Below are 25163 nucleotides of genomic sequence, written 5' to 3'. Positions count from 1 at the left end.
AGTATTAGAGACTTTTTAATTTATCAATATCAATTGATATCACAGATGTGATTGTTTATGCTCTTGTCCCTTATAAGATTTCTACCTTCAACAGAATGTTTTTGACACACTAAGGCTGTTTAAGCCTTATTTGTGTTCTGTGGATCCTGCAAACATGTAACCATTTGTTTTATCAACTATCAGTGTCCTCAAGAGTCTTTTACTGACCATGTGCTAAGTTTGTCTGCTCTTCTATGCAATGGCCAAGTTCTAGTCATGTGTCCAAAGCCTCAGCAGATTTGGATGCAGTCTCAGGGTGATTAAGAAGGCTTTCCGTTCTATCCTTAGCTTCCCAAGGACCGATTAGCAGATAGGCCCCCGGTGGGACAAGTGCTGCTCAGCTGGCAGTCCGTAGCAGCTCCTGCACCTTCTCAGCTCTCGTGTGGAAAATCAGAGAATGCTTTGCTGAGCTTTTGGTTTCTCAACATTTTGATCATGGTTCTTATGATGGTGAGTATTTTGCAGTGCTTTGTAATGGACAGTTTGCGTTGACATTGAAGACTTTCCCCGGTTCTTTTGGATCCCAGTTCATTGAAAATGTAATTAAGAATTTCAGGTGCTTTCACAGTCTTTACCTGTACCTTGGCTAAACCTCACTGGTTTGAGAAATCTTTATGGGGAAATGAGAGAAGCTCTAGCATTTTTGTGTTTTTTTTTCTTTCTCATTCGGATTCATCAGAATTAAGCGATTACATGAATATCAAATCAGGTGCATGCAAAAGCACAGTAGAATCATGAGAAACACTGGTGCAGTTATCTGGGATTTATTATAGGATTTAAAACTTCTGCCTGCATTTACAAAGATCTGTGAGTATCATGATGCTTAAACTTACTTAACTCAGGTTTGTTTAACATCTTTTTCATATGGTGTTTTGAGCTTACAGATCATCTGCATCACAGGAATCTATTTGTTTTGAGTAACATAATTTATATCATATGATTTATATTATTTGTTTACATTCTCTTTTCTTCAAATGTTCTCATCAGAAGCAGATTCTGGAACAGGCCTCTGGGTCATTTATTAGAATATTGTTTTTTTTGTTTTGTTTTTTGCAGAAAGAAGGATGCAGACTCAGTTTTCCTGGTTCCACAGTTTGAGTCATTAAGCCCTGAATCAGATATTACTTTGAGAAATCTGAAGTGTTAGCATTAAAGTAATTTATTATTATTTTTGTTAGTATGACCATAGGCCATTTTCTACTATATACACTTTTTTTCTCCCATTGTGTCCTAATTTTTAAGACTAGTTGAGTACACCTGTTCAAAAGTTTAGAATCTGTAATTTTTTGATATATTTCTTTTTAAAGAAATCTCTTATGCTCACCAGTGCTGTATGCATACCAAAATACAATAATAGTGTGAAATGTTATTAAAATGTAAAATAACTGCTTATTATATTTTAAAACAAATTTGAAAAATGTATCCCTGCGAATGCAAAGCTGATTTTTCAGCATCAATACTTCATAGTCTTCAGTGTCACATGACACTGAAATCGTTCTAATATGCCGATTTACTGCTCGAGAAACATTTTTTTTATCCTCATTGTTAAAACAGTTGTGCAGCATTTATTTGAAATGAGAATCTTTTGTGAGATTATAAATGTTGTTGCTGTCACATTGGATCAATTTAATCAAAAGTTGTGGCCTAATAGTTAGATAGACAGACTGGTAACCCAAAGGTCGTGGGTTTGATTCTCAGTTCCGGCAGGAAACGACTGACCCCCAGTCGCTCCCTGGGCGCAACAACAAAATGGCTGACCGCTGCTCCGGGTGTGTATGTTCACAACTTGCTACTCCTAATGTATCTGCACTAATTTGGATGGGTTAAATGCAGAGGACAAATTATCATGCTTCGCCTTGACATGTCACTAACTTTAATGCACCATTGCTACATTTAAATATTAATTTCTTTCAAAACATTTTGGAATGGTAATCTATATTACAGATTATTATGTGCTTCTGCAACACTTAAAGAGTCTGGTTTGGTCCTGTTATGCAATAAAACTCACAGGCGGTATCATTTCCCTGTTTTTGTTCTGATAGCGTGAGTGGGAAAAGTGAGCTGGAACTGAGGATTCATGTTCCGTTTTTTTAAGATGTATGGTACTTTTTTCAGTGTATCTATATTTGGATTAGAATATAAGGCAGTGGATTCATTGATCTGACATAAGAAATCAGAATTGTTGCATGTTAATAGTTGTGTGTTACTGATTTAGTGTTCTACCTTTTCTTTGAACAAATCAGCATGTTTCCATTTTTCAGCTTTACAGCTTTGCTTTCTTAAATCACATGACTTGGTAATTTTTAATTTTCACATTTGAGCTTGAATCAAAAATAACAATAGGCTTTTACTGCAGCTTCATCCTGTCACATGTTGCTTCCACTTTTTCCCTGCACTTGTAGATAAGCTCTTTAGTCTAATTCAGGCGAAGTCTGCTCTTTTTATCCCTGCTTAGTCTCTGATATCTGTCCATCATTTCTGTGTCTTGAGCTCAGTAATGCTCCCTCAGCTGTGGAGTGTGCCAGGCACAAATGTGCTGTCATGATGTGCCAGTGGGATTCCTGCAGATGTACCTGTTTAGGGTCACATGTTAAATCTGGATTTAAGACCACAGATACTTTCAGTTTCGACAGTTGCAATGGGCAAAAAGACTTTGACTTATAAAGGTACTGAGTTTTATGTAAAGAAGCTTGATTCTGCAAGAAAGTGTTTGAAAATAGGTGGGAGAAAGGTTGGTTAACGTACAAATATCTCAAATTAAATGTATCAGTTAGTAATCTAAAAACACTTAAAGTAAATGTTTCAGTGTTGTTTGGGTCACTTAGCTAAGAATTGTAAATCCTGTTAAGAACAGGATCGAGTTGAAAGCGTTGTGTTTATCCTCTTGTTTAAGCTTGTTAGTTTATCAGGATTGTTTTTACACAAAGAACATTCTCATGAACAAGTTTACAATTGCATTCAATTCTTAATTTTATATTCTTAATATATATTAATAAAACTACCAATTTGTTATAAAGTTCCCTAAAATCAAATGTTGTCTTAAAGGGCTTGGCAAAAAATTACTTGAAATTTCTGTTGGTGATGTTAACCTTGTACATGTGTTTTGTGTTTTTGTCTTTTTCAGAGTGGACGTGGAGAGAATGAGTGAGTGTGATCTGCTGGGCCAGAGAGTATAGCCCTGCTATGTTCTCCTGTGATCCCTTTATCCTCTGACTCAACCAAAAGTCAACTGACATCTGCCACAATCCATTGGATGAAGTTAAAATGGCCTCCCACAATCAAAGCTTTCAATGCTTTGACACCATCACAGACGATCCACCTCTCAAGCCCCCTTTTCCCCATGGGCATTGTCCCGCAACATCCTTCAGAGGCTCCTACGGCTCGACTAGACAGGAACCGCTGGAGGATCGTGGATGTTATCTGTGTGCAGATCACCAGCAAGCTAAGACGATGGCCTCAGAGGCCTCGGGAGCATACTCGAACCCGTGGTATCATTTCCATACACATCCACACCCTCAACAGTATACAAACAGAAGGCCCATTAGACCCGAGGAAGCCCCTGGACAGAGTGAAGAGCACCACCACCACCACCACCATCATCACAGACAATCCAGGAAGATTGTGCTTGTGAAAAACAGTGACCCCTCTGTCCGGAGGACCATCGTGCTGCACCGCAGGAGCCTGCGCAGTCTGGCACTCTTCATGGATGAGGTCTCTGAACTCATGCATTGTCTCATCAGGAAGCTTTACACACTCGAAGGCCACAAGGTGAGTCTCTTCTGGAAATATAAACGTTTAAAAGTTTGGGGTTAGTAGATTTTTTTTTTATTCAGTAAGGATGCATTAAATTGATCAAGAATGACAGTAACAACATAATGTTACGAAAGATTTGTACTTCTAAATGCTGTTCTTTTTAATCTTTTAAGCAAAGAATCATGAAAATGTATCACAGTTTCTGCAAAAAAAATTAGGCAGCACAACTGTTTTCATACATTTTTTAACACAAATTTAAACACAAAACCTACCACTTAAAATTCAGTTACAAAATCACCTATGTAGGAATTATACTTAAATCCAAACGCCATGCTCAAGTAAAAAAAGGGGTGGGTGGTGAGAGTTGGTATAGTCACTATATCAGCTACTTTTTATAGTATTTTATAGTCCTGCAAACATATATGATTTATAAATCAACTAATTTTTTTACTTAAATGTCTGTCTGTATGGCCCACCAGTTTTCTCATAAATAGACATTTCTTTAAACTTTCAGACAAGACTTTGTCAAGCTTTGTCATTAAAATGTATACTTATTGCAGTGAAACAACTTATTGGGAAATCAGTGCAATTTAATTAACTTCTTTCCAAATCAGCATCTTGATTATTAGCTCAATTCAATATCACTTCATTCTCAATTTAGTTCTGAGTGGTGCACAACCCTGAAATTCACTGTCTAGTTTTAGTCAGCTAAATAGTGTTACATTCTGCAGATCATTTGCTTTTACATTTTCAAGACATTTCTCGCATTCACGCTTAAAAGTAAATGAGTATGCGTATTTGGCATGCTGTCTGAGAAGCGGGCTCTCTGAGCTCGGAAATAGTAGTGAGCTTGGGATGGTAACCAGGTGATAGTGAGGAGTTGGGGTGGCGGAGGGATTCAGAAAACTGTCGAGGAACATAGGTGAGTCGACTATGTATATACACTGATAAGGCATAACATTATAACCACTAACACGTGAAGTGAATAACACTGATTATCTCTTCATCACGGCACCTGTTAGTGGTTGGTATATATTCGGCAGCAAGTAAACATTTTGTCCTCAAAATGGGCAAGCGTAAGGATTTAAGCGAGTTTGACAAGGGCCAAATTGTGATGGCTAGACGACTGGGTCAGAGCATCTCCAGACCTGCAGCTCTTGTGGGGTGTTCCTGGTCTGCAGTGGTCAGTATCTATTAAAAGTGGTCCAAGGAAGGAACAGTGGTGAACCGGCAACAGCGTCATGGGCGGCCAAGGCTTACTGATGCACGTGGAGAGTAAAGGCTGGCCCGTGTGGTCTGATCAAATAGACAAGCTACTGTAGCTCAAATTGCTTAAGAAGTTAATACTGGTTTTGATAGAAAGGTGTCAGAATACTCAGTGCATCGCAGTTTGTTGGCCATGGTGACCCCTGTCGACAGACGAAGATGTCCTGCCATGTGGATGTTACATGCAGTCCATTTGACCCGTACCACCTGCCTAAACATTGTTGCAAACCATGTACACCTTTTCATGGAAATGGTATTCCTTGGTGGCTGTGTCCTTTTTCAGCAGGATAATCTGTCCTGCCACAAAGCAAGAATGGTTCAGGAATGGTTTGAGGAGCACGACTTTGAGGTATTGACTTGGCCTCTAAAGTCCCCGGATCTTAATCCAATCGAGCATCTGTGGGATGTGCTGTACAAACAAGTCCGATCCATGGAGGCCCCACCTTGCAACTTACATGATTTAAAGGATCTGCTGCTAACATCTTGGTGCCAGACACCACAGAACACCATCAGGGGTCTAGTAAAGTCCATGCCTCAATGAGTCGGGGCTGTTTTGGCAGCAAAAGGGGGACCAACACAATATTAGTTCATAATGTTATGCCTGATCGGTGTGTGTGTGCGTGTGGATGGATATATATATATAGTTATCTCATGCTGATTGAATAAGTCATTTAAAGGTGTTGCTCCTAAACTTTGTTAATTAAACGTTATTTAATTTCAACTTCCTTTTACATAAAATAATACAACTAGTAACATACTCTTATGGGAGGAATGCTATTTTACATTGAAAACTTAATTTGGTCTAAAACAGCTTATTAAAAACCATGTCCATAAAGTCCCCTACATTTTTCAGGTTTGCTTATTTTGTGTCTTTCTGGTTGTGTTATGAAATGTTATTAGCATTAATTATAGTATGCAAATATGTAAGGTGATAAATTGTTCGTATTGTAAATAAAGTACATGTAGCTGTTTAATGTTTTTGTAAATTGACCTAAATTATGAAAGATCAGCTGTTAGTTTGGAGGAGAAGCACATGTGCTAAGGACACAGAGGCCTCTAGTGGTTGAAACTGGAAATGATTTATAAATGAAATATTTAAGATGTGATACAAATATTCAACAGGCTCTGGAGCAGATAAGATAGCAAATGTTTTATCAGTCTTTTATTCCTTTGTTTATAACCATAGCTCCCATTTGAGTTAAAAACACATTTACAGGAAGCTAAGTATATGTAAGCAATGCCATGCATCTGACAACTGGAAAGTCCCAAAGCTGTGGAACCTCAGATTTTGAGCTCTTTAATTAGATTTTTGTCCATTAGTTATTTGAGTCTACCAAAGAAAGTGACAGTCTCCACAGATTGAGTCGTTTGATTTATGAAGTGCTCATAATGCTGAGAACAAGATTAGTTGAGCAGATCAGTCAGCGTAAAGTTCATTTTAGTAACTATCACTCCCACTTGCGCTTAAGGGCAAATGCCACAGACCACGGAAGAGGAAAAAATAAAGAATTACAGTCTGCAGGTGGTTTGGGTAGATAAGAGGTGGACAGGGTGGCCCGAGCAGTGTAAGAAATAGCCCCTCTGGGACTGAGCTATGGCAACCCTGATAAAAGGTGAGAGGCTAGGGGTTTATACAGCCCCGAGGGCAATCAGAGGCTGTCCTTCCAAATCAAGACCTGTCTCTATGTGTTCGCACGCAACGGTAAGGCACGTTATGCCACAGTGCTAATGGTGGCATCACGCTGTACGCAGAGAAAGTGCTGTTCCTTTTAAAGGGGAACACTTCTTGGCTTGGAGTCCACAGAATGTCTGGAGTCGTTCCAGGCATTTCCTGCCCATCAGAGCTGGACTTACTGGTCGCTGCTGACTCTGGTCAGCGCTGCTGGTCCTCTGTGGGTCTAGAGCAGGCACATCCTATTAGCACTGCCACAGGCATGTACTTCCCATAGAAAACATGCTGTAAAGTGGCACACACCCCTCCACAGGGGCCTGACTGATACATGGATAACATTACGAATGGCACAGAGACAATACCAGAAATAGCTCGACAAGCAGTAGCGTAAAGATTTATTTGTCACTGGCTAAAAGTTGAACATGTAAGAGAACGAGAACAGAATCCAGTAGGACCCTTGTGTTCTATCTTTGAAGATATAAAGTTTCGAGCTTTGTTGCTGGGCAAGACAAATAAAAAGACGGCCGTCCAAACACAGCCCTGACGTCTAGGCTAAAACAAGACCAAATTTGAGCTGTCAGTGAACATGTAATGGACGTCTAACCATGGCCCAACAATAGAATAGTCATCTTGAACATGAACGTTTTAAAGAAATGTTGACTATGCTCATGTGATGGAATATCATACATCTTACTATTTATTTTGGCAAAAATGACATGTAACCAAATCAAGAAGTGGGTTACTCATAGCCGGACTATATGGGGTCTATAGTTAACCTAGTAGGTTAAATTATGGCTATTGCTTGCTGGGTTTGTAGTTTCGTCAGATATATCTTGTGGAGTGGCATTGGTCACATCTTTAGAGTAACAGTCCAGCAGGGCTCCCAGGGCTGTGAGAACATGACGTCATTTTGTTCTCGCAGCCCTGGTGTGGGAGTTCTCGCAACTTGTTCTCCACACATCGCCTGAGCAGAACTTGCGGGTGTCCGAGAACTATTGTGCGATTGGTCAGAAATGTAAAGTGGGCGGGGTAAATGTGATTATTCACCGCCTGCTTTTCTCGTGGAGTATGGAATGTCCTGGCCAGAACGAACTTTGTTCTTGTTCTTGCCACCTAACATGGTATATACAACAAGCATGTCCCAAGCTTCTGCATGTACCTGAAAACAGCATGAGGTGAAGTCCATTTCATGAACGAATTACTCTAACGAAGCAGTTCCTTTAATGTGTTAGACAAAACATTCACAAAACAGTGTTTTGAATCAGTGACTGAGGCTGCGTTCAAAATCTTACGCAGCTGACTTGTTGCCTCACTATAGTGAAGCTAACATTGGATTTGGATGTGCCTTCATGCCTTACTAGATGCATCCTCCAAAGGCAGCATTTGTTTATTTATTTTTATTTCACAATTTGTGACTGACACCTCTCACTGAATTATGGATAATTTATTGATTATGTTAGATTCCAAATGAACCGGCAACCATCACTAGTAATACAAAAAATACATATTCTCAACAGTTAATATACGTTACTTTAAAAGAAAAGGCAGTAATATTCTTACCAAGCAAACACCAACATTGCTCAAACACTGTCAGGATCACTAAAGGGAGCATCAAATTGATGATAGCAGATGTCCATCTTTGACACATTTGCATTCTGTACACTGACAGTTTGAAACATATTTTTTTTTAATAAGAAAATTACATTGACACTTATTATTTATTTATTATTCGTTTTTTGTGTACCATTTAAGATTCCATACCATTAAGATTTGCTTGAATACTTCTCATCTTTGTTACACTCTTTTGAAACATCTTTAAATAAATAATTCCTGCTGTTCTTGTTAGATATGATCAGGATATTCCTTTACTTGTATTTTTGCACAGCAGTGATGCACCAGCATCCAGAGAATAACTATTAATCTTGCTCAAATCAGAGCTATTTTGAACCAGCAGAAGCAGGTCAATGCCATGAAAACATACCGTTTGAGATACTCGCATCCTCTACAGTTCCAATTAATTATCTTCAAATCCACTGTAAAATTGAAAAGTTTTGAAGATCTAAAACTGCAGAGCATGCAGGTTTAGCGTAAAGTTAGTATTGTGTTAAAGATTGATATGTGATGTTGATGTGTGTACTTTTTCTCTATTTATGCACAGTATACTCTGACTTCATGAGTTTGGAACCTGGTTCAACATCAGATGTTGTTCGGTTACTATATTTAAAAAGGTTATATGGACAAGACTGACGCACCATAGTACTCAAGTTTCTTGGCTCTTTTCCCTTTTCCAGAAAAAAAACCCTTAAACACAACATAAGAATAATTCTTTCTTTTTTAATACCCCTAATATTTATAACATAGGTTCATAGGAGCTCAAATGAATTGACCTCAGATGAACTCTGATACTATCTGATTTGCTAACAGAATGTTGATTGTACATTTTATTTTTATTTTGATATATTAATGTTATCACAACAATCCCTTTTTTAATTAGAGACCTATAGATTAGAGATAATTAGAGATATGACCTATGACTTATTTGTTTGTACATTTGTTTTTTGTGCTGACCCATTTGTACTGACTCATGCACCGAAAACACCCTGCATAATAGATCACACACACATTTTCAGATCACTGTTTTCATGATTAAAAATGAGTGTGGGAAAATGTATACAGCAGATGGTTTGACTTCCCATGGCCATTAACCTTTAATTGGTATGGCTTCAATCCATCATAGCACATTTCCTCATCAGATCTTGGCTGTTGTATTAATTCCTGCTGATTTAAATTCAGCCAGATATTTTTAATCTCAATCAATTTGATTCTGTCATACTGTAATCAACCAGCAGCACAGTCTCTCTAATGTTGACAGCGATTTGCATGTGTTTCAGATTGACAGTGTGCAAAGTCTTCTGCAGTGCCCGAGCATTTTGGTTTGTGTAGGACGTGAGCCTTTCCACCCACTCCTGTTGGACAGATTCAGGAAGAACTCTTATGACAAACTTCCGAGGCTGAACATAAAGTCACGCTCCAGTGTCTGCAGCGAAGAAAAGGGAGCCAAGAAAAATGGTAGGTCACACTGCAAAAATTCATTTTCCTAACCATTAATCATATTTTTTTCTATTACTTTTCACTGTAAAAAAAACATATCTAGACATCCTTAAAACAACATAAATTTGCTTGAAAAAAAGTGATTTGTTTTTATAGAATATATTTAAGTTATGTTTTAGTGTTAGTTTTTTACCCATGTGATAAATATATTTTTCTATAAAGTAAATATTCTATAAGGTAAAACAACAACAATAATGTATAGGCTATATTGTTTTTTATATATGTACTTAATTTAATTACAATATAAAAAATTATGAAAAACTTTTTTGGTGAAATTTTGCATTTGCTTTTTTTTGTATGTTCATTCATTCATTACATTATAACTTTGTATTATTTATTTAATAATTTATTTTTGCGTTTTTTTGTATGTTCATTCATTTATTACATTATAACTTTGTATTATTTAATATTTATTGTAATACTTATTTACTGTGGTTACTTCTTTGTAGTCAACTTTGGACTAGAAACTAATAGAAGCACCATCCATCCAAGATGTGATTCAAGACACAGATCAGCAAGACTGTCTCAGTCTATCTCATCTGAAAAGTTGTTTCCAAATCGACATAACTCGTTACCTACAGAGCACAGAGGCGATTGTCCTCATACAGGAGAAAATATGATGGATGATGACATCGAAAAGCGAGTTCTGGTCAACCAGGATGGAAGCCTGTCAATGGAGATGAAAGTGCGCTTTCGACTATTACACAATGAGACATTGCACTGGTCTACAGAGGTCAAGAAGTCGAAGAGCTCTTTTAATGAATCCCATATAGTACCTGAAGATGCATGTTCCCTGTCTCATGGTAGTGCAGAGAGCTGCTCAGAAGCTGGCTCTATCTCTGCTGGTGAAGCAGATGAGACATACAGCACCAAATGTTACCAAAAACATTTTGAAGAACCACATTGCCAGCACTGCTGCTCTCACTGTCAAGAGTATGACATTTGGAAGAATCCTGTACCTCCCAGTCAAGGATCTGTAAGACGAATCAGATCCTCGAGCTCAAGTGCATCCTCGCGGAGAATAGTGTGCAAAAAGGCATCTACTGACAGCATGCGCACAATGTCCAGTGAAGAGTACACCGAGCATGTAGTGGAAAAGGCAACTTGCATTCAACAAACTATCGGGCAGCAGGGCGACACCACTATTGAACAATGTACCATCAACCATTGCTGCAGTCGAAGTGAAGTGCGCTCAGTGACCCCTAAAACACAGAGCATAGAAACAAAGAGCATAGCTATAGAAGACATGCGTGAGAACACTCACGCATCTGATAATGAAGAGAACAGGCCTGATGTCATATCCTCGAACCTGCCTAAAGATCAATTAAGTGTTAAGATCACTCAACCAGTAGAGGAAGATGAAAGACCTATATCCGTCGTGAGCTCTTCTTCCCAAATTTTAGCATCACTGAAGGAGGATGAAGATGATGAAGATGTCGATCTCCCTCCGAGTATCTCAAGAGCATCCCATGGCCAACAGGAAGATGAGGAGAGCAAAGATGCTGAACCAACCTCATGTTCTGTTACACCATGTAAATCTCCTGCAACTCTGGCACATCTATCACCGAGACCACCAAGCAAAGCTTCATCTTCAGGGCAGTCTAGAAAGGCCAGAAAGTTTGTCAGTCCAGAAGTAGGCGATGAAGAGGTCAGGTCTGAAACATCTGCTTCACCCAGAGCTTTGTCTGGACCAAAAAGCTGTAAATGTGTTGTCTCAAAGGACATAGCGACTTTAGGGGCTTCTAAATCCAATGATGGCCAAGATACTGAAACAGAAGAACGGGCACTAAGTGCCATGTCAGCCAAATTGAAAGTTGCTACAAAGTCACTGTCCGAGTTATCAGGCTCTTATGAAAATGTAAATACTCCAGAGAATACTGAAGTAAACAATGAAACAATAGAGGAGCGATCCTCAAGCGCTATCTCCGTAAAATCCAATACCTCTGGAAAATCAAATAAAACAAATGTTTCAAAAGTACTTGAACAGGACGGAAGAGCACACAGTGCCATGTCAATAAAGTCTCAGAGATCTGACAAATTACAAAATTACGAAATCTCAGACAATGTGTCTGAGGAACAAAATTTTGAAGCAAGAACATCAAGTGCCATGTCTGTTAAATCAAATATATCTGTGAGATCCAAACTGTCAGAAAATTGTTTTGATGAGCTTACTAAATCACAGGACAGTGTTGAGGAGAGGGCTGTAAGTGTTTTATCATCAAATATTTCTGTTAAATCTAGTCAGTCTAAAGAGTCACCGTCTGCACCTGATGGGACATCTGAGGAGGAGAGAATAGAAGAGAAAGCGCCAAGTGTTAAATCTGGTACATTAAAAAAGTCTGGAATTGAAGATCTGGCAAATAATTATCAAACAGAGGAGAGAGCTCACAGCTCCTTTTCAAAAAAGTCAAATATTTCTGCAAGATCTAAAATGTCCTTTGAGCTGAGCGAGTGTGAGGATGATGAGCAAGACAGAGCTCCCAGCAGCATTTCTATTAAATCGTTTGTCTCACAAAAATCTATGTCTGACATTTCAGAAGCAGCTTCTCTCCAAGAAAGAGGGGAATGTTTACATTTACTGAATACTGAGTGTGTGAAATTAAACACACCTGAATCTCAAACAGCTACTCAAGTGGAGGTACCCGGGGAGAGATCGCCAAGTTCTGTGTCATCAATATCAAATCACTCTAAAAGATCCAGAACATCAAAAATTTCAGAAGCAGACCAAGATGAAGAACAGGAAAAAGAGGATGTTCAGGAAAGAGCATCAAGCACTATTTCTGTGAAGTCTACTACATCTGCAAGATCAAGGAAATCCAAGACAACACCAACACCAGGATCAGAAGAAGAAATGAAGGAACGAGCTCCTAGTGTTATGTCAATCAAATCAAATGCTTCAATGAAGTCAAATAAGGCCAAGTTGGAGGAGGAAGAGACAGAAAACAGAACCTCCAGTGCTTTGTCTGTCAAATCTAAAGTTTCCACATTGTCAAAAAAAACGAATCTGTCTGAGGGAGAGCAACTAGAGGAAAGAGCACCAAGTGCATTGTCAACTAAATCCAATAGTTCTTGTATATCCAAGCAATCAAAAGTATCTGATATGACAGCAGATGTTGTTGCTGAAGATAGAGATAATTTGAGATCTGCAAGTGTGCTGTCCTCTAAATCTAACATATCTGCAAAGTCTATGAAGACAATGGTCTCAGAAAAAGAACAAACAGAAGAACAAGCTCAGAGAGCATTCTCAGCACAATCCAATCATTCAGAAGTCACTGTAAGTGACAGAGTTGAAGTGACAGAGGAACGGGCTCTGAGTGCCATGTCATCTATATCCAATGCTTCTGAAAGATTGAAAGAGTCTAATAATTTAAAAGTGTCATCTGCTTTGACTCGAGGATCAGACCACCAAACAGAGGAACGAGCTCAGAGTGCATTGTCAACAAGATCAAGCGTTTCAACAAGATCCGATAAGTCCAGAATTTCAAATGTTTTAACTGAGCCTGTTGGTGCAAAAGACCAAGAGGATGAGCGAGCTTCAAGTGCTTTGTCTGCAAAGTCAAATGTTTCTATAAAATCAAAAATATCAAATACTTCTACAATCGATATCAACAATGATAACAAAGAAAAAAGGGACAGAGTGCCAAGTGCTATGTCGGGAAGATCTGATATTTCTACCAAAACCAGTTGCTCTGCAAAAAGCACAGCATCAAAAGTCTCTGAAGTTCAGACAGAAGATCCTGATGCAAAAGACCAAGAGGAAGAGAGAGCTTCAAGTGCTTTCTCTGCAAAGTCAAATGTTTCTACAAAATCAAAAAAGTCAAATGCTTCTGCAATCAATATCATTAATGATAACAAAGAAATGGGGGACAGAGTGCTAAGTGCTATGTCAGGAAGATCTGATATTTCTACCAAAACCAGTATCTCTGCAAAATCCAAAGCATCAAATGTTTCAAAAGTACAGGCAGAAGAGCCTCACAATGAAGAAAGTGAACTAAAAGCACCAAGTGTTACTAAATCCAGAATTTCAGTAAGCTCCAATAAGTCAGAGCATTCAGAGGAAGAAGAGGTTCAGAACCTAAACAGACCTTTGAGTGCCATTTCAATAATGTCTGAAGCCAATCCTGATGAAAATGAGAAATCAAATGAGGGAGAAATCCAAGAAAGGGCTCCAAGTGCGGTGTCTGCAAAATCAAATTCTTCTGTAAGGTCCAAAACATCTAAAGTTTCAGAAATAATCATAGATGAACCAGATGAACAAAAGGTGAAGAGGGCACCAAGTTCGAGGTCATTGAAATCGGGTGTCTCTGGAAGGTCTGGTCCACAAGACCCTGTCAATGAAGACAAACAAAAGGAAGCGAGACCAGAAAGTGTTTTGTCTTCTATTTCTAATGTTTCTGCAAGATCAAACAAGCAAGAAGATTCTGAGCTAATCAGCAATGTACAGCAGAGAGCACCAAGTGCAACATCAGTTACATCTAAAACATCTGCAAGATCTAAGAGGTCAAATATTTCAGGAGTTGCTCCTAAAGAAACTGGAAACACTGATACGGGAGATGTTCGATCAACTGAGGATGTCGAAGAAGCAAATAAAGTGGTAGAAAGAACAACAAGCTCTTTGTCTGTAAAGTCAACTCCATCTACAACATCTGATGCCACTGTTAAATCAAGTGTTGTATCTACCAAATCAAATGTTTTTGCAAAGTCCATCCTTTCAGAAGCTGAAGAGCCTGACAGAAGATCGACAAGTGTGTTGTCCAATGCATCTGCAGAATCTAAAGTGTCTAAAGCAGGTGTGGATAAAAAAGAAAACAGATCACCAAGCAAACTGTCAGTTAAGTCAAACGCATCTACAAGATCCAGGAAATCTAAGGTTTCTGAGGGTCAGGTCCATGTAGCCACAAACACTGTAAATATGGAAATAAACAGAAGTGAGAGTCCAGTGTCTGATGAATCAAAAGTATCTCAAGCAGATAACTCAAATAAATATGATGCAATAGATAAGTCAAGTCAAATAACATTGTCTGAAAAAGATTCCGAACATGAAGATGTACCTGCAAGTCCTCTCTCTAAAAAGTCAGCAAAGTCCAGAATCAGTTCAGTTAGTTCCACCTCTGATAGAGTCTTAACACCAACAAGCACCTCAGTGTCTATTGGGATAGTTGAAGACCATGAGGCTGATGATGTTGAGGAAATAGATGATGGTGCTGTTTCAGTGACCTCAAGAACATCTGCTTCATCAAAGACTGACATATGTGGTAAATCTGATGTGAAGTGTTTATCAGAATCTCCAGTACGAATAACAAGTGAAACAACACAGACCCCAGAGGAAAGACCTAAAAGTTTTGCATCGGCTAAGTCAAATGTCTCTAGTAAATCGAAGTCCAAATGCTCTCATTGCAGCTCTACATTTCCTGGGGACACAAATCAGGATAGAGATGATGTAGCAAGCAATAAATCCTCCAAAACAAAGTATTTAAATACTTCATCTGATAGCCAACCATCTGCCAATGGTTCAGTGAGGCAGAGTTCTCTAACCAAAGAGATCTGTCCAAATCTGTCCAAAGCTGTACACACTGAAATCACTGGGCAAGATAAAACTGAAAGTCCAGACGTTACCCATAAATCTCAAAGTGTTTGTTCAAAATGTAGTTCTACACAACAGGAAAGACACATTTCAAATAGTGCCTCGGCAATATCAGACTCTGAGAAATCTAACTTTAAAGAAGAAAATACTGCAGAAATGACAGACAGACCAAAGAGTAATATATCCAGATCATCATCTCATTTGAAAGTAAATGGTCAAAAGAATGATGTTAAAACTACAGTTGTCAGTGGGAGAAACAATAAATTAAGCACCAAGTCAACACAGAAAGTTGAGGACAATACATCCAGGTGTCATTCAGCAACTTTATCTGTTACCTCAGGAAACCAACTCAGTCCTATCCCACCAAAATCTCCCAAAAAATCCAAAAAACCTGTTATTTTAGTTGGTGGCTCAACTGATAGAATATCACAGACCGTTCCTGTTCCAGTCCCAAGAGAAGAACATACTGGCCATTTGAATACAGCAGCAGAAAAAAATGAATCTTGTAGATCAGATACAAACGTCAGCGACATTAAGAGTGAAAAAAGTAGCAAATGTAGGAAAAGGATTGGGAGTGACTCTTCTTGCCACAAGATGGATGAAGACATGTCTGAGCTGAGTCCTTCTTTCCTGCCAAATGCCTCTCCAACTGAGGTGGTAAATGAATGGCTGAGGAAAATCCCATCAGACACCACCTTGTGTGATCTAGGCGATGAATTCCACAACAACTTTGATTTGATAGAGCCCCTCTGCACATCACATGTGCCTTTAGGAGATGAAAATGTGCATGAAACTTTGCAACGTGACGCAACCAAGCTTGAAACACAGCACAAGATGAAAGATGCTCATGTGGTGAATGCAGAAGGAGCTATTGACAAAAAATCTCCTGAAGTTGTTCACTCTCAGAGGGGGGATGAACCGAAGATGTTTGATTCCTCAGTTCTGGTGATGAAAGTCTTGCTGAGCCCCAAACTCGACAGATGCAATAGCTTACCAGAAGTGTCTCCTGTATATGGACGTAAACTTAGTACATCAGCGCAAGGTCTTCTGGATTGTTTGGCAAATCTCCAGTTGTTAGATTTTGGTACTAGTGATGAAGATGGTAAAAAAGAAAAATACCAGGAGCTCATGAGCATGCTTAAGTCCCTTTGGCTTTGTGACCCAAAAGACAGCAAGAAGACCTCTGAGGAAAGAAACAATCGTCTGGACAAGGAATACAAAGCCAGGTCATCCTCAGGGGTAGATGTTAATAGTGGCTCAACAGGTTCTGGGAAAAATAGTGTCAATGATGGCACCCAAGTCCAAACTAATACAGAATGTGAAGGTCTGGATACCCTTACAAAGGTACAGGAAGTTGATGAAACAGTGGAAGAGGAAGCTTCAGAAACACCAGTATCAAAATATGATTCAGCCACTCCAGACAGTCAGGCTCAGTGGACCCCAGAGACAAAGGACACAGTTGAAGAGAAGCTAAAAGATGATGCCCGAGGCTCTGACGAAACTATCAGGAATAATGATAGTCCAAGGGAACTCGTTGAAACACCTCTTTCATCAAACAAGAGTTCTGGCAATAATAATAAGGAAACTGAATCAGATCATCACGAGGACACAAGTTCAGGCAGTGATCCAACACTACAAAGAAGTCATTTATCAAAAAGGCTTTCTCAAGACCCTGATCCTCTATGGGTTCTGAATTTATTGAATAAATTAGAAAAACAATTTATGACAAATTATGTTGATGCAATGGCTGAGTTCAAAGTCCGTTGGAATCTAGATGACAATGAGCAGCTTGATGCAATGATAAGTGAATTGCAAGATGAAGTCCGCAGACGGATACAATCGAGTATAAACAGGGAACTAAGAAAAATCCAAGGTAGAGCTGGAAGACCAAGACCACCAAAAGAGACAATGTCACGTGAATCTACCATTCAAACGGAGCAAAGGCGGAGGCGCCTGAAAGTGATGCGCAACCAATCAATTGATCCACAGCCTGCTAAAAGTGATGATGAGTATACAATGACAGGGACTGATTTCAGTGATCAACGTAGCGATGATGAATATTGTCCTTGTGACACATGCTTGAAAAAGAAAATGGTCTCCAAACATGTGTTACCTGTGGAATTGCTGAATTCCGCCCCTGTGATGATTGACTTTGATTTAAGAAGAATTCTTCAGATAAAGAAAACCTCTCCCACCAATGAAAACATTGAATCTACAGCCAGTATGATGGCAGGAGAAAATGTTGGGCTTGAGGCTGTCAAAGAGGAGGATGAGAAAGAGGGGGCAGATAAAGAAATTCTTGCTTCCATTGCCCAAGAAATTAAGGAAGAATATGAAATACAAGAAAGTGAGGAGGGTGATAATAATGCATCCAGCACTTATGTGGAAGATTGTTCTCTGAAACAATCAAATATATCCCAAAATTTAAGGAAAGATGTAGATGAAGTTGGGGAAATTACTGAGATGTCTGATACTAAGACAGTGCAAGATAAGGCTGTAGAACAAGATGAAGAGAAAGAGGAAAATTATGAAACTGATTCTGATTTAATGGTGGTTAAAGAAAATGCAAGCAGTTCTAAGGTTAATGACGAATTAGATGAAGATGTGGCAAATGATGACAGTGAATTTGATGATATAATGCAGGACAAGGAAGCAACTGAAGAATACAATGAGGAAGTATCTGAAGAGCAGGATGAAACAGCTTTTGATGAAACTGTAGAAGAAGGGAAGACTGCAAAAAAAGAATCTATTAAAGAGGGTGAGACCACTGGTGAAGAAACTGTAGACAATGGGCAGACTGCTGCAGTGCTTGCCACTGAAGAAAATGACATAGCTGGCAATGAAACTGCTGAAGATGGCGAGGCAACTAATTACAACACTGAAGAAGAGCTTAATACAGCTGAAAGTAAAACTGTAGAAGATGGAGAGACTGCTGAAGCTGTAACTACAGAGAAGAGTGATGATGAAACTGGAGAAGAAGGTGAGAGAGTTGATGATACTGCAGAAGAGGATGAGACAGCTGAAAATGAAACTGCAGAAAATGGACAAACTGCTGAAGATGAAACTGTAGAAGAAAGTGAGAGAGTTAATGTCAATACTACAGAAGAGGTGGCTGAAAATGAAACTGCTGAAGATGAAACTGGAGAAGAAAGTGAGACAGTTAATGACAACACTGCAGAAGAGGATGAGGTGGCTGAAAATAAAGCTGAAGAAGATGGACAAACTACTGAAGATGAAACTGGAGAAGAAAGTGAGACAGTTAATGACAACACTGCAGAAGAGGATGAGGTGGCTGAAAATAAAGCTGAAGAAGATGGACAAACTACTGAAGATGAAACTGGAGAAGAAAGTGAGACAGTTAATGACAACACTGCAGAAGAGGATGAGGTGGCTGAAAATAAAGCTGAAGAAGATGGACAAACTACTGAAGATGAAACTGGAGAAGAAGGCGTGACAGTAAATGACGAAACTGCAGAAGAGCATGAGACAAATGAAAATGCAGAAGATGGACAAACTGCTGAAGATGAAACTGGAGAAGAAAATGAGACAGTTAATGACGACACTGGAGAAGAGAATGAGGTGGCTGAAAATGAAGCTGCAGAAGATGGACAAACTACTGAAAGTGAACCCGGAGAAGGTGAGACAGTTAATGTTGACACTGCAGAAGATGACGAGACAGCTGAAAATGAAACTGCAGAAGATGATGAGACAGCTGAAAATGAAACTGCAGAAGATGGACAAACTGGTGGAGATGAAACTGGAGAAGAAGGCGAAATAGTTAATGACGACACTGCAGAAGAGCATGAGGTGACTGAAAATGAAACGGCAGAAGATGGACAAACTACAGAAAATGAAACTGGAGAAGGTGAGACAGTTAATGACAACACTGCAGAAGAGGATGAGGTGACTGAAAATGAAACTGGAGAAGAATGTGAGACAGTAAATGACGACACTGCAGAAGAGCATGAGTCAGCTGAAAATGAAACTGCAGAAGATGGAATAACTGCTGAAGATGAAACCGGTGAAGAAGGGGAGACGGTTAATGAGGACACTGCAGAAGAGCATGAGACGGGTGAAAATGAAACGGGAGAAGAATGTGAGACAGCTAATGACGACACTGCAGAAGAGCATGAGACGGGTGAAAATGAAACTGGTGAAGAAGGGGAGACGGTTTATGATGACACTGCAGAAGAGCATGAGGCGGGTGAAAATGAAACTGGAGAAGAATGTGAGACAGCTAATGACGACACGGCAGAAGAGGATGAGGTGGCTGAAAATGAAACTGCAGAAGATGGACAAACAGCTGAAGATGAACCTGGTGAAGAAGGAGACACGGTTAATGAGGACACTGCAGAAGAGCATGAGACGGGTGAAAATGAAACTGCAGAAGATGGACAAACTGCTGAAGATGAAACTGGAGAAGGTGAGACATTTAATAATGACACTGCAGAAGAGGATGAGACAGCTGAAAATGAAACTTCAGAAGATGGACAAACTGCCAAAGATGAAACTGGAGAAGGTGAGACAGTTAATGAGGACACTGCAGAAGAGCATGAGACGGGTGAAAATAAAACTGCAGAAGATAGACAAACTGCTGGAGATGAAACTGGAGAAGGTGAGACAGTTAATGATGACACTGCAGAAGAGGATGAGGTGGATGAAAATGAAACTGCAGAAGATGGACAAACTGCTGAAGATGAAACTGGAGAAGGTGAGACAGTTAATGACAACACTGCAGAAGAGGATGAGGTGGATGAAAATGAAACTGCAGAAGATGGACAAACTGCTGAAGATGAAACTGGAGAAGGTGAGACAGTTAATAATGACTCTGCAGAAGAGGATGAGACAGCTGAAAATGAAACTGCTGAAGACGGTGAAACAGATGAAGATAAAACTTCAGAAGAAGGGCAAACTACTGAAGCAGAAATTGCTAGAGAGGATAAAATAACTGAAGATGAAACTACAGAGGTGGTTGAGACATCTGTTAATAATGAATCTGTAAAAGATGCTGAAACTGATGAAGATGGCAATACAGGGGATGATGATCAAACTGCAGAAAACAGTGAGACAGCTAATGATGACACTGTAGATGAGCGTGAGAATGAATCTATAGAAGCTGGGACTGCTGAAGCTAAAACTGCAGGAGAGACTGATACAGGTGATGAGGACACAGCAGAAGAAGCTGAAACTGAGATGTGTGAAGAGAAAGCTACTGTTGAAGATAGCACCACAGCAGAAGACAAGAATTCTGAGGTAGAACTGGCAGAGCGAAAACAAACACCTAATCATGAGACAACTGGAGAAGAGTCAGACAAAAGCCAATCAGATGTTGAGGAAGACAAGGAATCTGTCAGCTGTGAAGCAGCAGAGGAAGGAGACATTCTTTCTAATCATGAGGACACTGATGGTCTTGATGAAACCCCTCTTAAGAACCAGGGAGATGTTGTTGTAGAGAGTGTTGATGATAAAGGTGAAGAATGTGAGAAAGAAGATGACAATGTGAAGATAACTGCAAATAAAGGTCTTGTGGCCAACAATGGTGAATCAGCTGAAGCTGGGGATGAAGCTGAGGATGATACAGAGCCAGATATAGAGACAGATGAAGGGGAACATGATGGCAATGCTCCAGCTTTACAGCCTGTGTTACAGCCAAAACAAACAGATGACAAAACAGATGGGGCAACTTCATTTAATGTTTTGGTAAAACACAACTCAGAATCTGAGGACGGGGCTGATGCTGATGGAGAAGACTCGGAAACAGAGGAACACTGCCAAGTCTTGGATTTGAGTTCTGGATCAGAGGGAAAATCACAGAAAAATACTGCACATAAAACTCTCAAGATGATCGTTCATGCTCTGAGATTAGTCAAAATCTCAGCTGTTGGACAACCAGAGAGGAGGGAAGAGGATAATGAACATGAAGTTGAAGCTGAAGAGAATGGGATTGAGGATGCAGAAGAGGGTACTTGTATGGGAAAAGATGAGGTTGAAGAATTGAATAGAAAGGAAAAGGGCAAACTTTCAGATATTACAGAGGATACAGCAGAAGAAGAAGAGGTCCAGACAAATGAGACTAATGATGATTCAAAGGACAGTGAATGGGAATCCTCTGAAAATGCCTTGCAAAAGCAGATGACAAAGTCATCCCTGGAATCTCAGCCAGGTTCCTTCGAAGAAGTTCATGAAGAACTGACAAAAAATCAGAAAGGTTCAAATCATCTGAAAGCCGACTGGTAGAATCATTCCTCACCATCAAAACCAAAGATGCTTTTGAGCATGTAAAAATAGTTCCAAAGAGCTTATTTCTCTATTATACTTAGACCTTATAAATCTTAATAGCCCTTTGGATCCCTTATGTTATGTATTAATATAATATAAAGTTTAATTTTATTTATTAAAAAATGCACTTTACTGCTCAGGTACTGTAAAAAGGAATTTCTGAAACTTGAACAGCACAGGAAGCTATTCTGGCTTGATGGTAAGATAATTATTTAGAATGTTATTACATGTATGTCAAGACAACATATTTAATTGCAGTTATTTATATAAAACACTTGGTTTAAGCCTTAGCCATTGGGGAATGTAGGACTGCTGATGAAGGATTATAAGTATATCATATATGTGTGTGCTGCTATACAAATGTATTAAAATGTCCCTTTATTTAAATACACTGTAAATGGGAAATCACATATTATGGTGACATGTAAGGGAAATCAGAGGTCCTGACCTGTGTGTATGAGTGCATGAATATGAATGTGTATTGAATTAACAGAGTGTTTAATGTTGCTGTATTAATTATCTCATTTACTTGAAGGCTACTTGTGGGAGATCATTATTGAAGGTAAAAGAAAACCATTTTTATCCCTTCTAAATCACTTAACAAAGTTTAAAGTGCACTAAATGCAGATGTACAGGATTGACATCACAAAAAGAATCACCCATATTACAGCATATTGTGTATTATAAGGATTGATGTGCACACATGCCTTAGAGAGGTTTTGCCACAGCACATAAATGATTGTACATCAAAAGGATTATATATATTCAAGTTTTGTCCACAAAACTTTAAAGTGAAGTGATTGCCATGCAAATGTAGTTCCTTTATTGCAGTTTATTTTCTGCTGGCCAGATGGTAATGGTTAACTTAAATATGATCAATTCCTTGTGACTTGAATGTACTAAATTCCTGTCTGAAATAAAAAAATATTTAAGCTTAAATGTTTATTTATTTAGTTAGTTAAATATGACTTGTTTGCTAAAACACATCATTTTGGTTTTCTGCGAGTTAAATCATCTGCATTAGCACATTATTTTTTCTAACTAAAATTAAGATGTCTGTTGTATAATTATTTATTTAGTTTACCTTTCAAATGACAACGAACAGATGAGTGGCTATTTGTCAAATGAAAAGGTTGATTTCTAAAAATATATATATTAATAATTGTCTTTTTCCAGTTTTAGAAGGTCTAAATCTCTAGGATGTTCTTTACATGTCTACATATAGAATCCTTCCAGAGGGAAGTTGCTTAATTGAATTATAGGGTCATTGTTATTTAAGTAATCGTGTGGCTGAAGCATTAAGCACTAATGGCACCCTGTAGAGATGTCAGCCATACTTATATACGTTTGACCTACCTAGCCTGAAAGATTCTGGGTGGTGAAAAAGACTTCACTCTTACATTAGTATTCTAATCTCTGTAAGTGTTATAAGTGTTAAATAAGTGTTACTATTGTCACTTAATATATTTTTCTTGCAGTAAATGCATGCGCTATGACAGACACCAGCCACTCTATTACACTTCCTACATTTCTGCTGTCCACTCACAAGCCTGTTGCTTTGGTCACTGTGCCTTTCAGAAGTTTTGAATAAGAGGAAAATTATTTCAAGGGAGCTGACTTTGTCTCTGAACCTTCAATAGATCATACCATGACATTCATGACACAATAAAAAATGTCCCCTGAAAATATTGAAGGTGAAAATCAGCAAACTATTAATAACCCGACCCACCTCATCCATCAACCACCTAGTTAAGAGTCAATTCCCAGCCAGTGAGACATCTGAACAACCTGCATTTTGTTTTTTCCTCCTTAACTTTGTTGTGGTTTTAACAGGCCGGCCAGTTCACCGAACAGGGGCAGAGCCCAAGGATTCCACGACAACTCCAATTACTCAAGTTAACACCCCCTAAAAAGGCGCCACCTTTCCAATCCATTAGTTCAAAATTGATATTTGCAGACTAAATGGTATGTATATTCTGGGACTTTTAATTACTGTCTCTTTCTGACAGGGTAAGTGTGTGGCTGGTTATTTGAAATTGTCCTAAGAGACTTCATTCCCTGCCTTCGCAGAGCTGAAGTCATAGGTATACAGCCCCATTGGACAAGTCTGATGGATGGTCCTCTCTTGTTGAGTTTCCATCCTCTGTTTCCGGAGGGAATGTGACATAAATAATTGGTGTCACTCCCATCGACCGAGTGCCACACTCGAAGGCGGGGCTGAAGCAGCCGACAAAACACAGCTGTCTAATCTCACAAGTTCTCTCCATATCCTAGAGTGCCTTCCATCTCTTTACAGAGAGAGACGATTTGCATTTTAGCATCATGTAAAGCCAGACCAGTGGAAGAATGTATATTATGTTTGCATGCCAGTATAGAGGGAATATAAAAGGTTATTGCTTTTTCATACATTCAGTAATACATTTTTTTAAAAATCTAGAAATGATATCTAGTATATGTAGTACCCCTGTAGACTCTTGTCAAAATATTAGATCATTTGACCTTTAAGGTTGTAAATTTAGGGTGAAATTCTAAGAAAATGTAACCTTTTGTTGATTTACAATCACATAAAACCAACAAGAATTCAAGAAACACATTTCTGAGAACTTGGCACCATTTTCCCCCTTTTTTTTTATTTCTGCAGCTTAATAAATATGTCAGTACCGCCACCCCCCCAGATTATGTATTGTAGCTTGTCAAATTTGCCCCTCTTTGCTTGAGCAAAATCACACTGTTTTTGTGTGTCCCTTTAAATGCAAATGAGCTATAGAGTTGGAGCACAAAGCGTTGCTATTGACCCATCCTTCAGAAACAAATCCAGTGCTGTACTGACCCTCGTTGGTGAAGCGGTCATGTGTAAAATGATTTGTGCAAATATATAACATTTTGCAGACATACTTTGGCGCATTTCCTTCAAAAATGAAAATCAACCACGGTGTCCTCAGTGGCACGGATTTCAAGAGTCTATGGAGACTCTTGTTTGTTGGTACATCCAACAACAGAACACTTATAACCTTTTAGCCGCAGACATCGTAATAATTTAGCTAGTTGATACAGTGGGTAAACAGAAATGGCGGTCACAGTGCTTCTCACTCAGGGTTGTGACTAAGGGCAGATCATCACCAGTCATGGGCAGGGTTTCCCTACTCTTATTATGAGAGATTGATAATGATTGATGAGGATATAAAAAAAAGCACTGGGTGGATTTTTGCCATTATAGGCTGGTTGTTTACACACTGTGGACACATTTGTGTTAAAGCAAGTGAATTTTGCATTATAGGTCCCCTTTAAATAGGTAGCCGTTTAGCCTATATCTGAGGAATATGATAATAATACTATTTAATGCATCGTAATTAAAAAGGGATGACAGACCAATGTGTCCCTCTACAAGTTAAGCATGCAGTGATACTGAAGCTTACTGCTTCTTGTTTAGAAAAAAAAAAAAAACAATTCTCTATAATA

General features: G+C 38.9%; 1 protein-coding gene across 1 annotated transcript; it reads left to right on the top strand.

Moving 5' to 3' along the window:
* The first annotated feature begins 392 nt into the window (after nt 1-392).
* Nucleotides 393-21682, top strand: rp1l1b (rp1 like 1b). The gene is made up of 4 exons (XM_067418497.1): nt 393-489; nt 3164-3807; nt 9622-9676; nt 10450-21682. Exons 2-4 carry the CDS (start codon nt 3304-3306, stop codon nt 21660-21662), a joined length of 11772 nt encoding a protein of 3923 aa, XP_067274598.1. The 5' UTR covers nt 393-489; nt 3164-3303; the 3' UTR covers nt 21663-21682.
* Nucleotides 21683-25163: the final 3481 nt, after the last annotated feature.

Source organism: Pseudorasbora parva, chromosome 15 (assembly GCF_024679245.1).
Source record: "Pseudorasbora parva isolate DD20220531a chromosome 15, ASM2467924v1, whole genome shotgun sequence".
NCBI classification, from domain to species: Eukaryota; Metazoa; Chordata; class Actinopteri; order Cypriniformes; family Gobionidae; genus Pseudorasbora; species Pseudorasbora parva.
This window is presented reverse-complemented; position numbering and strand designations above follow the sequence as displayed.